Raw genomic sequence first — 13,300 nt, forward strand, 5'->3', positions numbered from 1 at the left:
GCCTAAAATTGAATTCTGGCTGTTTTGTAAAGGCCTGCTTAAATTGGGTTTTAGTGAAGTTATTCAAAGCCCATATAAAGTCTGACATTTTAAAAGGTCATATTACATTTGGTCAATGAAATGCAAAACCTTTAAAGGTCAATACCTTAAACCCACACTGATGCAATCTTATAATTCCAAGTTCATGGACAGTCCTTTGATATTATGCACATATGAACAGAGCTCTTCAGCGAAGAACAAAAGATATTGAGTGGAGGCTTTTCTCGCATTATTGAGATTTCATTCGTGACTCCCCTAAGAAAGATCAAAGAAGATGTGCTAAACTTCTGTTATGATTTTTTTTTTTATTCTTCCCTTAATAGGAGACTCCTCCTCAGCAGACCCTCTTGTACTCGACCAGTATGTGGCAGTAACAGACTATGAGAAGCAGGAGAGCTCTGAGATAAGCCTGCATGTGGGGCAGGTGGTGGAGGTCATTGAGAAAAATGAGTCTGGCAAGTTTCATACAGAATTAGAACATATATTCTGTACATTTCTCTGATGTTTTCATTGTGGCAGATTGCTGCTTTCACTGTTCAGCTAACCTGTTACGTTAAGTGTTGATGTGGAACTATGCAATTACTTGAAACATTATGGGGGTTTGTGGGATTGTTGCTACTGCTGGACTTGGTCTGTTGCCAGCTATTAAGGTTGAGTTAAATAGGTTTGCTAAAAATACTCAAGAGAAATAGCAGTTGATATATTAATAAAAATATATATTTTAAAAACCTCAGAGTATGCCAGTAATGTCATCTTGTTTTGTAAATCATAGCTATTTATTAACTTTTTAAATTAATTAATCAAATTACTAAAACAAATAGTCATTCAAATATCGGAATATCCGCAATGGTAACATGTACACCCAAGAACAGCGGTCCCCAACCTTTTTTGCGCCACGGACCGGTTTATGTCCGACAATATTTTTACGGACTGGCTTTTAAGGTATCACGGATAAAATACAACAAAATAAAACCAGTACTGGTACCAAAAAAAGATTTATTCATAACATACAGGAAAAGAACCAGGGAAGCCAAGTTAAGGATAAAAACATTTAAAAAATAACGATAAAAACCCCGAAAACCATAAATTTCACACCCGAGCCTCAACTCTCTCGTACCAAACAACGCCTGGGGGTTGGGGACCGCTGCCCAAGAAGATTAATAGTAATGCATAATAAAAGAATAATTGTAATACATCACATAAACTATAGGTTACGCATGCTTAAAAAAAAAAAAGCAACATATGGTGGTGCTTTGCAACAATCCCAGCAACAAGTCAAATATCAGTCGTGCGTTTTACTGACGCATATAATCCCTTAACTGAATAAGCATTGCATGAGGTGCAGTATCTTGTATATCAGTTTTGTTTTGTTTTTCCTGCCTGTTTAGGGTGGTGGTTTGTGAGTTCAGAAGATGCTCAGGGCTGGGTCCCTGCCACCTGCCTTGAGGCCCAGGATGACCCTGATGACTTCAGTCTTCCAGGAGAAGAAGGTACATCAAGCTTTACATTTGGGTGCTACTGTTTAGATTCAATGTTACCACAAGGAAAGGTTTAGGGTGCAGTGCAGAAGTGCAGAATACACCACGTCAGAGGCACATCTTTTGTTACACACCGTTTAACTCCTGTAACTCACTCAGTACTCTGTTGATGGTTAATAAGCAAACCTATTTTGTCAGACTGACTTTTGAGTTGAAGACTGTTGCTGCTAAGACTCTGTGTGTGTTTTGCATTCTAGAGAATTGGCAAAAGAAAATCCAAAAGGATCAGTAGAAAAAAATTACAATTTCATTGCCAAAGCCCTGGTAAGGATATGCTAAAGAAAGGAATATTGTACAGTAAATGACAGGATCTCAAAATAGGGTGCTCTGCCAATATGCAAATTATAGATCTTAAAAGCCTGAGATGTATGAGGTGGCTGGCTGCCCTATCAAAGTCTGGAGAGTTTGTTTGATTCAAACATTCACAGATTTTATTCCGTAAGAGAACAATACAAAATCAACAAACAGCATTATGCTAATCAGCATTCAATTTAAAATGCCACATTAATAAGAAAAATTTTAAAACACCCCAGAGATCCCTATTAACCATTAGATGAAGGAACTATTTGTCAGTTCAAGTAAATAAAAATACCAATTATTTCCCCATAGATCCATCAATACCGAAAGTGTTTTAGGATGAAAATATCCTCCAGATTGCATTTGTAATGTTCACTTCCTATTTTGCCCCAATTACTGTGCTGGGATGTCAGTGCCACGGAGATTCTGGTCACTGCCAAGGCATATGGGTCGTCGCAGAACTTTAGGGGATCTATTCAGCACAGGCTTTGGGCAAGGTGGAGCGCACGCCTTTCTTTTCCCCCTATAATGAATATATGCGTGCGTGTGTGTGTGTGTGTGTGTGTGTGTGTGTGTGTGTGTGTGTGTGTGTGTGTGTGTGTGTGTGTGTGTGTGTGTGTGTGTGTGTGTGTGTACACACACGCATATAAAACTGTGTGCATGTTTGTCCATGTGTGCGCATGAAGAAATGTTGCATGAGTGACCTCAGCATGTAAATAAATCCTCGCATGCAAAGTGAACTGCATATTTGTGTATAAATGTATTTGTTATAAATAATATATATGATAAAAATATATATTTATTTATATATCAAATAAACGACTAGAACAATTTAACCAGCATTAATAAACGCGTGATTGTTCACTGTGTGTAGTATGTAATAGTAGTAGAAATGGTGTTGACAATAGACAAGGCTGTGTTTGATGTTGTAACAAGTTTGTCCTGTGTGTGCGTTTTTGTGTCTTACATTTTCACTCCACAAGATGTTGCTCAAGCCTTGCCTCACTAGATAAGTTATAACAGGTAAAACTAATGTGTGCCTATAGCAACCACAGTATCTCATCTGAAATCTCAATATTAAATTGCTGAGCAGTTTCTGTTAATCAGAAAGAAGTTCCTGTCGTTTTTGCCCTAACAAGAATCTTTGCCAACTTTGTGGGGGAAAAAAGGATGATAGTCTGTGTCTGGTGTTTTTGAAGTTTTGGTCAGAAGCAAAATTCCTCATTTCCTTCTGTGTTCAGTCTTAAAAAGAGAAGGTTTAATTTAAAGTCTGTTGAGGAAAAAGTTGGTCTCAAAAGGCAGCTCAACATCCAACCACCCAGTGCTTGCTTCTGCGTAAATATGTGAAGTTAGAGCTTGTTGTGCCAGTCGTTAGCAGTGGCACAACAAGCTCCACTTTCAGCTTTGTTGGCAGTGTGTCACTGGCAACACACTTTTACTTGGAGATCACACCCATTAACCTATGTCGACTGCCAGTACTGCCATTAGAGGCGAGTGGGAATAACAAAGATGGCATTCACTCCTATTAAATCCTTTTGAACGCTTTATTTTATTTTAGACTGGTTGCATTATTACTTGAATTAATTTTTTTAAAATGCTGTAACTTTTACTGTCATCTTTGATTCAGTTTCACATTGAGAAAAGTTTAAAAAAAACAAAAAAAAAACAGATCCAGGTAATGGAAATCCCAGACAGTTGACTCTTTTCCAGTCACTTGGTTAAGTGACAAAATGTTTCATCCACTGAAAACGCTGCATCCAGATGACCAGAATCAGCTCTCTGGGGATAAATACTTTAGGCCATTGTAGTTTAAGTGTGTCATTATGTGCTATACGTACCCAGCCTACATTATGCGTTTATTTGTGGCACCCTAACTGTGAACTGATAACGTGTTCTGATACACGTAACAATATTTCCTTTTTCCACGTTCAGAAGAGAAGTATTCAGTGATTTACCCGTACTCGGCCAGAGACCAGGATGAGATCGACCTGGAGAAAGGCATGATTGTTGAGGTTATTCAGAAGAACTTGGAAGGCTGGTGGAAGATCAGGTAGCAACAGCCACATTTTTGTAATACAGTGCAATATGTTCAAATACTTCTTAGTACATTGTTGATAATGGTGGTAATAGGAATGAAAATGCTAATGCATGTTACTGTACAGACTGCAGGAAGGTCCAATTTTTTTGTTTTCGTCCAGCTTTATGTTCATTATATATCAGCCACTAACTGTCCATCTCTCCTCCATTTAGGTACCAAGGCCGTGAGGGCTGGGCCCCAGCGTCCTACCTGAAGAAGGCTGACATGCAGAAGCAGTCAGCAGGCGCTCCTCCTCATGCCAGTACAAATGACCTAGATGGGCTTTCTAAACAAATCCAGCAAAACAACGCCGCTAGAGAAAACCGAGAGAATAGCCAGAAGGAAAACAGGCTCTCGGTTTTCTCTGAGAACAACAAAATCAGTAAGTGAATTTAACAAAACAGTGCCTCTGAGATTTAGTTTTAAAATATTAAAGCAACCAAAGCATGCAAAAGCTTTGCAAAGATAAGCTTGCACACAAGTGACTAAAACCTTTTTTCTGGCAAAGCAACAATGTGCCAAATAATACAGTTTTACCTAATGACAGTCAAAATATTTATTGTGCCAGTGGAGAAAACCTGAATGGAGACGTGTAACAATTTCCCAGAACACATATTGCTAGTTTTCAGTTGGGCTGCGAGCTACTAGTGTGATTTTGTTTTGTTTTTTGCAGAAGTGGGATCAAGACACAGACCTCCTCCACGCAGAGATCTCACCATTGTAAGAATATACCCAGTGGTGATTCTGTATATCTGAAGATAGCTTTCAGTGGCTTAATAAATAAATAAGGTTTTCACCAGTGCAACCTTTATGTGTGCCCTCTCACATCCCACAGCCACGTGGTACAAACTTACCCAAGCCACCCGTCGCTCCCCAAGTTGAGGAAGAGTTCTACACCATAGCAGACTTTCAGACCACCATCCCTGATGGAATCAGCTTCCAAGCTGGAGTCAAAGTTGAGGTGGGTTAGACACGGCCTAAAGTTTTGCTCCTCTGAATTAAGAAAAATGGTTTTTCACTAACATTTGGTTTAAACTACATTGATACATTCTAGGTGATTGAAAAGAATGCAAGTGGTTGGTGGTACATCCAGATCGATGACAAAGAAGGCTGGGCACCTGCCACTTTTATTGACAAGTACAAGAAGACCAGCAATGCCTTGCGACCCAATTTCCTCGCCCCGTTGCCCAATGAGATGGAGAAGCTGAGGCTGGAGGATGGTGGTTGTTCGAATGTTTCAGGTACAGATGACAACTGGTCCAAGCCTTTACCAGATGAGCCAAATGCAGCCTCTGAGTCCTCTACGCGCCCTAAGCTCAGAGATTGGAAGTCCAATGCCAGCAAGGGGCCCTCTTTCTCTGGGCCTTTGCCCCCAGCCCCAACTGCACCTCCCGCTGAGGAGAAACCTGCTCTGCCGCCTCGAAGAGAGTCTATTAATAAGAGCTTTGAATTGGAGGTAGCAGAGAAATCGAGGTCAGATAACTCCAAACCTTTGCCTCCAAAACCCCCAGCTCCTGGGGTCATCGTGCCACTGGTTACACCTAAACCTCCCCCCTTCAAATCAGACAAACCCCCAGAGACCAAGAAAGATGAAAAGAGCAAAGCTCTTCACCTTCGAAATGAGATGGGTCTTGAATGTGGCCACAAGATCTCTGCCAAAGAGGTGAAGAAGTTTAATCTGAAACCTGTGCCTAAACAGCCACCAAAACCCAAGCCAGAATCACAGGAGGAGAAAACCGAGGCACCGGGCCCAGCTGTGTTTATGAAGGCAAAGCCAGTGGTCCGACCTAAACCCGTTACAGCTGCCAAGCCAGATCCCCCAGGGGAGAACAAAGTAGACATCACCAACTTGAGAAGCAAGTTGAGACCATCTAAGCCGGCAGATGCTAGCTCAACAGAGGTGAACCATCAGAATGACGCCTCGCCAGCAGTAAATAGTTCCCACACAAGTTCACCCCCTAGCTCTCCTCCAGTGAGCATCCCACCTCTGAATAACGGTAAGTATTCTAATGAGCCAAAACTTCCACCAAAACACATCAGTGGTCATGGCCAGGAGAGCTCATCGCCTCTTGCAAAACCAGCAGTGCCTCCCCACAAGGAACCCCCTCAGAGACCGCCGGCCACGGTTCCAAAAAGACCACCCCCTCCAAAGAAAACTGATCCATCAAGTCCAACTGAACTTAAATCTCCACCAACTCTTAAAGAAACCCAGGACGTTCCCAAGGCTGGACCACCACAGCTCAGCAGACCACCTCCCCCAAAACCCAAAGGGTTTCAGGCACCAGCAAGCAAAGAGAAGGAAGAGCCCAAGGTGAATAAAGTCCCAATTCCTCCAAAGCCCCAGCTGAAGCCTGGGCCACCCAAGGATAGGCTTCCACCTTTACTCAAGGAGCCCAGCAAGGATGAGCTGTATCTTGCTGTGGCAGACTTTGAAGGGGATGAGCAAACATCCAGCTTCAAGGTGGGCACAGTGTTTGAGGTTCTGGAAAAAAACAGCAGTGGCTGGTGGTTCTGTAAAAACGTAGGAGAAGAAGTCGAGAGCTGGATCCCCTCGAATTACCTGAGCAAGAAACCTTAGGAAGTAAATGTGCTCGCACACATCGCCATATGAACATATAAGTAACTTAATGATCTAAATGAACAAGATCTCACTAATTTCTTGCTACTTAGCCTGTTTTTTTTTTTTTTTTTAATTTATAGGTACATTTTTTTTATTGACACATTTTGTTTTGTTTCATTTTTATACAAATATTTTACCTACCAACTGAACCAGCAATAACACATGACCTTGTTGGGTTTTGTAATGTTTACTTTTTTTGTTTTATGTCAACTATATATGAAATCTTAGGTTAAAAAAAAAAAAAAAGTATCTTGCCTTTGCTGCCGTATGTTAGTCACCGTGTCAGTCTCGCCATTTCTCGGGCTAGAAACTAGAAGAGCAGTAAATGTATCTACACCCTTGCCTTTTAATATATGGTGCCTCAATATTATATGCGAAGTGCTTCAGCGCTTATTAAATGGTATGCAATGGTAGACATAGTCCTTGTTGGAGTCTTGGAGTCATTTTACTATAAAATCAAGAATCGCATTATACATTGCAAGAGTACAGAGTAGACGTTTAAATTAACTCACTGGGGGAGTTCATTGACTACATCTGAACTTTCAAGCGCTAATAGTTGGTTATCTCTTTGCCCAGTGCTGTTTGTTACCTTGGAGACGTGCATATTAGCGTTTCCGTGTTGTATTGCTTTTATTCTGACTGCATAATTAATGTTGCAACGAATTGTAACAGATGTGCACTTTCAGTCATTTCAGCTGAAGTTTAAGGTTTGCACACACTGAAAGAAAGGGGAGAATGCCACGGTGCATTTAGTTTTATAAGCCATTTTCAGACTGCTTTCTTTATTTGTGTTATCCTCACTGTAGCAAAGAGGCTATATTATCCAAACTGAGAAGGCAAGAAGGGTCTATATATCAAAGTATTTTAACATAACTGTTCTCAGAGCCATCAGTGGGATTTGCAAAATGTGAACGGCAGAGCACATCTGCCTATCTGACATAGCAATTGAATACCTACAGTCATTTGTGCAATGATTTACAGTATTGTAAATGTACAATCTGTTCGTAACCGAAGTGTGGTGCTCCGATAACAAAGTATGACCGTTGTATAAGAATAATGTTTTACATTGACGCTTGACTGGTCTCAAGTATGGTCGGTGAAACAAATTATTTTTTATTGTACAGAAATGAGTCATATCTTAACTATTGTCACTTTTTTTTTGATGTTCCATCTATTTTATCCCCCTCTGTGCTGATCAAAGGGTTAGAAGAAGAAAGTTTCAAGAAGGTATTTGGTTGTTGATTTGGTTGATGATAGGATTTAAGTAATTAAGGAAAGGTTTGGGGAAACAACTGGCTGGTAATCTAACAATTGGTCCATATCTCAAGTGTTTACAAAGTACCAATTGTCTGACACTAAAAAAATAAATCTGTTCATAGTTATGAAGATAATTAGACAAGGCTGCAAGCTTTATAACACTAATTCTGTTCTGCTTGTAGTTGCTATAATGTTATACCATCTTCCAATCATACCAAAGTATGTTACCAACTTTAAAAAAAAAAAATCCTAAAGTGAAATCCTAAAGGGAAAGGACAGAAGTACAATGCAAGGCAAGTGTATAGGGGTTATTTCAGTATTGTAAACTGTTTACCTTTTTGCTATGTGTTTTCATTACAGTGTATCTGCTTTCGCTTTAAGTCAATAAAAGTTTTGTGATTTTTCACTTCAGATGCCCCACTGCTTCCACTCAGTGTTTAGCGTTTGATTTATTTGGGTTGTAGTTCCTTCAGAACTGCTTAAATTCTTCATTGCACAAATTCTCAGAGATTTTGATCTGTGTCGACATGGTAACATCAGTCATACTTCAGATTTGTCAGCTTCACATCTGTGATGTGAATCTCCCATCGCAAAATGCCATCTACTGATTTGAGATCTGGTGATTGTCGAGGGATTTTCCTGTTCAAGAAAGCCTCACCACTATGTGTCAGACAGTATGAATCCATGATTTTGTGGTGTTTAGACCAAGTTTTGTAGCATAATTGAGACTCCTTACAGCAGACAATGTTCCTTCAATCTTCTAAATCTGTGTGAATTGTAGCCTGTTTTCTGTTTTCAGCTGGTGTGCTCTTCTGCTGCAGTAACCTATTTGTTTCAAGGTTACATGTCTGAGCTACTGTTGCTCTATCAGCTCAAAGGAGTCTGGCCATTCTCTCACCTCTGGCATCAGCTGGGCATTTTCTCCCAGAGTACTGCCGCTCACTGGATATTGTCCTCTGTCCACTCTGTAAATGCTAGAGATGGTTGCATGGGAGATTATATGCTACCATGTGATTGGCTAATTAAACATTTGGATTTACAAGCAATTGAACATTTGTATCCAATGAAGTGCGTGGTGAGTGTAACAAACTGGAATGTTCTCGCTTCAGTTCCTCCAGCTTTAGCACTGCTGCAATGAATGACTGAATTTGCTATACTATCTAACATAAGTTACATAAAAACATCCTGTATATAGTCACACTCCTGCGTTCTCCACAATACTTTCTTTTTAATAACCTTTCCTTGTGTGTGTGTTTATATATAGAGGAGTTGACACTGGATTTTTAATCCCACAAATCTTTTTTTAACCAACTGTTTAAAAAAAAAAAAAAAAAAAATTATATCATCTGACAGTCTTGATGCGTTTTCCAGTAGAACAGGTGGTATCATGTTACAAAGAATCTCCACAACAATCCAGCAATTATAAAATCTGCATTTATTTACAACAGTGGTTCCTTCTGAAAAAAAATTTATTCATACAGTCCCTCCACACAAATAATGTTATGTAAACTAAGGCAGAGAGTCAGAGATACAGAGCCAGTAAACGGTAAGAAAAGAATTGTAAATGTAAATACTTCTGATATAAGAGAGATTAAGCTGTACCTGATTGTGGACCTGATTCAGTGTAAATCTGCAGGCCAACTGCAGTTAGCTGATGCAAACTGCTCCAATAAAACCGCTCCTCACTCAAGAAATGATGATTTTGAGCTGCAAACTTTAAGTAGAAAATTAAACAGCTAGAGGCATCTTACAGCAGACTGAATTGTTGCATCCCCTTAAAATGATGTGAAGAACTATTGTGTAAAAACCTAAATTATTGCTATTGAATACCTAAAAATTATAAAATGGTTAAATCACTCTTAACCAAAGGCTTTTATTCACCTCCCAAAAAAGTTAACATATATATTTTTGGTTTTAAGCTCTTCATGTTATTCTTGCTCTCAGTGCAAAGGAAGGCAAAGTTTAAGAAAAATAAACCTCTGTAAGCTTAGCAAAAACATATAATATTGCACATTGGTTAGCATTTACTGCATGTTGCATAACAATTCAAATTTAACTCCTCTATAACATCCTGAAAGAAAAAAAAAACAAAAAAAAAAACAAAAAAAACCAAACAGCTCTGGCTTTGTCAGTTCCCATCCAGTGTGACTGATTTCTACAGTAATGATACAACAGAAAAAATAACTGAGCAATACTGAAAAAAAAAACAACAAAACTTGAGTTCCCTTATTAGTTAACAACGAAATCTTAAAAGAAACCATTAAATTCAAAGATACATTGCATTCAGCCTTATCCCTCATTTAAAACAAAAAAGACACAAAATCATCACATCCTTCATTCCATGATTAAAAGACAAAGTAAATCAAAACTATATAGGGGTAAGCTGTATAATGTTCTTTGAGTAAAAATAAATAAAGGCAAACTTTGGCAGCAAAGGCAAAGTAAGGCACAGAGAACAGGAAATAAAAAAATAAAAAAAAAAAGATTCAGTAAATCAAAACATTTCTAGAGGAGTTTTTGGTCTTATTTGAAAGATAACCTTGAAAAATTAAGGTAAGCAAGTACTCATTTACTAGGTCGTTAATATTTATAGCATTCCTTGTTATCGTGGAAAAAATGATCTCTGGCTGGGTGCTTTGGAAAAAAACAAAAAACCTGTTGCCTAATCATAAGGTGGTTTTTCTGAATATTTAATCATTAAAACAGATAATTTGGTATCTTCAGCTCACCCCAATAAATGGCCTTTGTATCACATTATTGAGAAATCTGAAGCATGCTTGAAAAGAAAAAGAAAGCAAACACTGTATGGGAGTAGATATTATGTCAGGGTGTCTAATGACGCACATCAGAACATGAATAAAAACATAAATATTTACTAAAACAAAAAAGAAACCTAATGGAAGGATCAGTATTCTGCCATTACTGGTAAAGCAAGAGGAAAAAAAAAGAAGGCCAGCAGGCAATGGTACCAGTGGGTGTGTATACATTAGTGGGCAGAAGATAATATTGTGTAATGTCACAGCATCTGTTCTCATGTGGTAGTCTCATCTTGATACGGCATAAATTTGGAGACTCTGTTGGGAGAACTGGGGTTTGGACAGTCGGAACTCTCACTCATCCTGAAGAAAGCCTCCTGCTCCTTTTTCCTGGCATTCAGTTCATCTTCAAGGGCCTGGGAATGTAAAATGCACAAGTTTACCTCACAAAGATGTAAACTTTTGCAATGTGAACAAAGTAGAAAACAGAGCACTAAAATCATGAATTATTTGATATATCAACGTTCCTGTTATATGATTGGGAAAGCAGTTATTACATTGTGTCTTGTACATTTAAGTACTTAACTACTACTTTGCTTATTGAATTGCATGGCTACAGCAAAATATGTTATAAGAATGAGCCTGGAACCAGAAAAGTGGAGCTCAGAATGAAAACACTCTCAAAACACCCGAGCAAAAATACCGTAACCATAAATGTTTTACAATTGTTTGCATTTATTACAACTTTAGTAAGAAAAAGGGCATTTTTTTATCTTTATCTCAATTCACACAGAGCACATTTCAGTGTGTTTTTGATGAAAATTCCCAGTAAGCCTGCTCTTAAAAATATAGAAATTACTATGATGATAGTATTTTGGGAGTATCTGAGCCACAAAATAGACTCCAATACATTTTTGTTTGTAAGAAATTGTGAGTGGAGACAACATACCTTCTTTTTGGGCTTCAGTTGTTCCCTCCAGTCCTTCATCATATAATTGTGTTGCTCATCCAACATTTTGAGCCTCTGAGTCTCATTCTCAATCAACAGGTGACATTTTTCATTCTGCAGCAGAAAATGTGCTTGTTAAGCAATGTGGGCTAGTTATTATGTTCATTAAGTGTCCTCTATATTCTTTGGAAAAAAAAAAAACTACAAATAGATTTGTAATAAAAATGTTTTATTAAATTTGCCCTCACTCACCTGTAGCTGCAGCAGCTCTCTGATATTGCTTTCACACTGACCAGTCATCTCCCTCATCTGGTTCTCGTGCTTCTGCTGCTGATGCAGCCTCTCCGCCTTCTGCCGCTTCTCCTCCTGCTGAGAAAACTGGAGAGCCACGCATGGAGAAAGTTAATAAATAGTTAACTGAATGTGTGAATATGGAGTAAGAAAGCCCCTCTGTCTCACCAGTTTGATCTTCTCCTTGTCCTCTGCAGCACTGCCCGATGAGGTAATGCGAAGGCTCTTTTTGAACATGGTCATTCGAGTCTTTGACTCACTGCGCTGAATCTTAGGCAGTCGGCTCTTCTCCAGCTGCTGGTTAGTTTTCAGGATCTCAACCATTCGCTGATTGTAACTCTGCATCTGTTCCTTTTCCTGCAGGAAAAAACAACAACACAGAATTGGTTAACTTGATTTTGTCATGTAATCATGATTTAGGTGTTACCAAGTTGTGTGTGCAAACTTATTGTGGCAAGATGATATCCACTAGTGTACCTTCTCATGCTTTTTGAGAAGCTGATGCCTCTGGAGGAAGTACTGATCTTTCATCTGCTGCTTCACCAACTGATGTTTCTCATAAAGGTTCTTCTGCTCCATGTCCCACATCGTATTTTCACGCTCTAATCAAATTTAAAAAGTTGACACTGAATGAAATCAAATGGTAACTACAGCAAGGATGGGATAAACACAAAATGAAGAAAACAAAGCTGAAATTGTTACTGTGATTCTGTTTGCTTTACGGATGTTGTACCTCTGATTAGGCTTTGCTTCTTGTTAAGACAATCCCTCTCCAGGTCTGCAATCTCTCTCTTGTTGTTGGAAATGATATTCCTCAGTGTGATGTGCAGATAGTTTTTCTGAGCTACAAGGAATTTCTCTTCCTAAACAAAGGAGAAGGAGGAGAAATTGAGGAGTGGGTGAATAATCAGACAAAAATCAGCAGTTTCATGCAGGTGCCGTTTCCCTTCAAACAATCTACACATGCCAATTACCAGAAGCCTGCAACCAACATAACTCAACTGAGAAGCATGCCATCAGTGTTTACATCTAGTCTATTTCCTGGTAGATGTATACTTCTATTTGCAGTGATAAAGTTGGTTAGTAGTTTGATAGCAAAAGAATAGTTCTTAGATATAGCAGCCATTTAACCAGGTTCATTGTTTCTGAAAAAGGAGCTTTCTCCAGTGCATTCAACATATTTTTTATGATCACGTCACAATTGTAAATATTTCCAAAACTGAGCAACTTGCACCACCAAAGCAATATAGACTGAAAAATAATACTAAATTTAAGAGTTTAAAAAAAATAAATTTGTTTTAACTGAGCTGTAATTATGCATCAAAATGGCACAAATGACCTAGCATCATACCTCTGACATCTTCATTTCTTGGAAGGAATTCATCTTCTGTTTTAAGGTTTCTTTACGCTGACTTCTGGGCAGCTTATCAACAGATTGTTTTACCTAAAAAGAAAATACACTTCAGTAATTAAACC

General features: G+C 38.7%; 2 protein-coding genes across 5 annotated transcripts in view; one reads left to right on the forward strand and one right to left on the reverse strand.

Moving 5' to 3' along the window:
* The window catches only part of sh3pxd2b (SH3 and PX domains 2B), a 33,784-nt gene extending 25,545 nt beyond the window's left edge, over positions 1–8,239 (forward strand). For 2 of the 4 annotated variants that reach the window (XM_085421069.1, XM_085421070.1), the window contains 8 exons: positions 363–494; positions 1,428–1,529; positions 2,288–2,371; positions 3,807–3,924; positions 4,125–4,333; positions 4,625–4,671; positions 4,787–4,912; positions 5,006–8,239. In XM_085421069.1, the coding sequence (XP_085277195.1) occupies positions 363–494; positions 1,428–1,529; positions 2,288–2,371; positions 3,807–3,924; positions 4,125–4,333; positions 4,625–4,671; positions 4,787–4,912; positions 5,006–6,529 (2,342 nt within the window). In that variant the 3' untranslated portion in view covers positions 6,530–8,239. The remainder of the gene's footprint in view (positions 1–362; positions 495–1,427; positions 1,530–2,287; positions 2,372–3,806; positions 3,925–4,124; positions 4,334–4,624; positions 4,672–4,786; positions 4,913–5,005) is intronic. The other 2 variants (XM_085421071.1, XM_085421072.1) reach the window with 1 other exon arrangement.
* A 1,673-nt stretch (positions 8,240–9,912) lies between these two features.
* stk10 (serine/threonine kinase 10) overlaps positions 9,913–13,300 on the reverse strand; it is a 37,525-nt gene continuing 34,137 nt past the window's right edge. Inside the window, exons 14-20 of the mRNA XM_085421067.1 lie at positions 13,176–13,268; positions 12,558–12,687; positions 12,302–12,426; positions 11,993–12,181; positions 11,786–11,911; positions 11,534–11,647; positions 9,913–11,000 (exon numbers count right to left, since the gene is read on the reverse strand). Coding sequence (XP_085277193.1) covers positions 10,860–11,000; positions 11,534–11,647; positions 11,786–11,911; positions 11,993–12,181; positions 12,302–12,426; positions 12,558–12,687; positions 13,176–13,268 — 918 coding nt within the window. The 3' untranslated portion in view covers positions 9,913–10,859. The remainder of the gene's footprint in view (positions 11,001–11,533; positions 11,648–11,785; positions 11,912–11,992; positions 12,182–12,301; positions 12,427–12,557; positions 12,688–13,175; positions 13,269–13,300) is intronic.

Source organism: Rhamphochromis longiceps, linkage group LG10, assembly GCF_057381845.1.
Source record: "Rhamphochromis longiceps isolate RC_006_pf linkage group LG10, R_longiceps_female_GT1.1, whole genome shotgun sequence".
Classification (NCBI taxonomy): Eukaryota; Metazoa; Chordata; class Actinopteri; order Cichliformes; family Cichlidae; genus Rhamphochromis; species Rhamphochromis longiceps.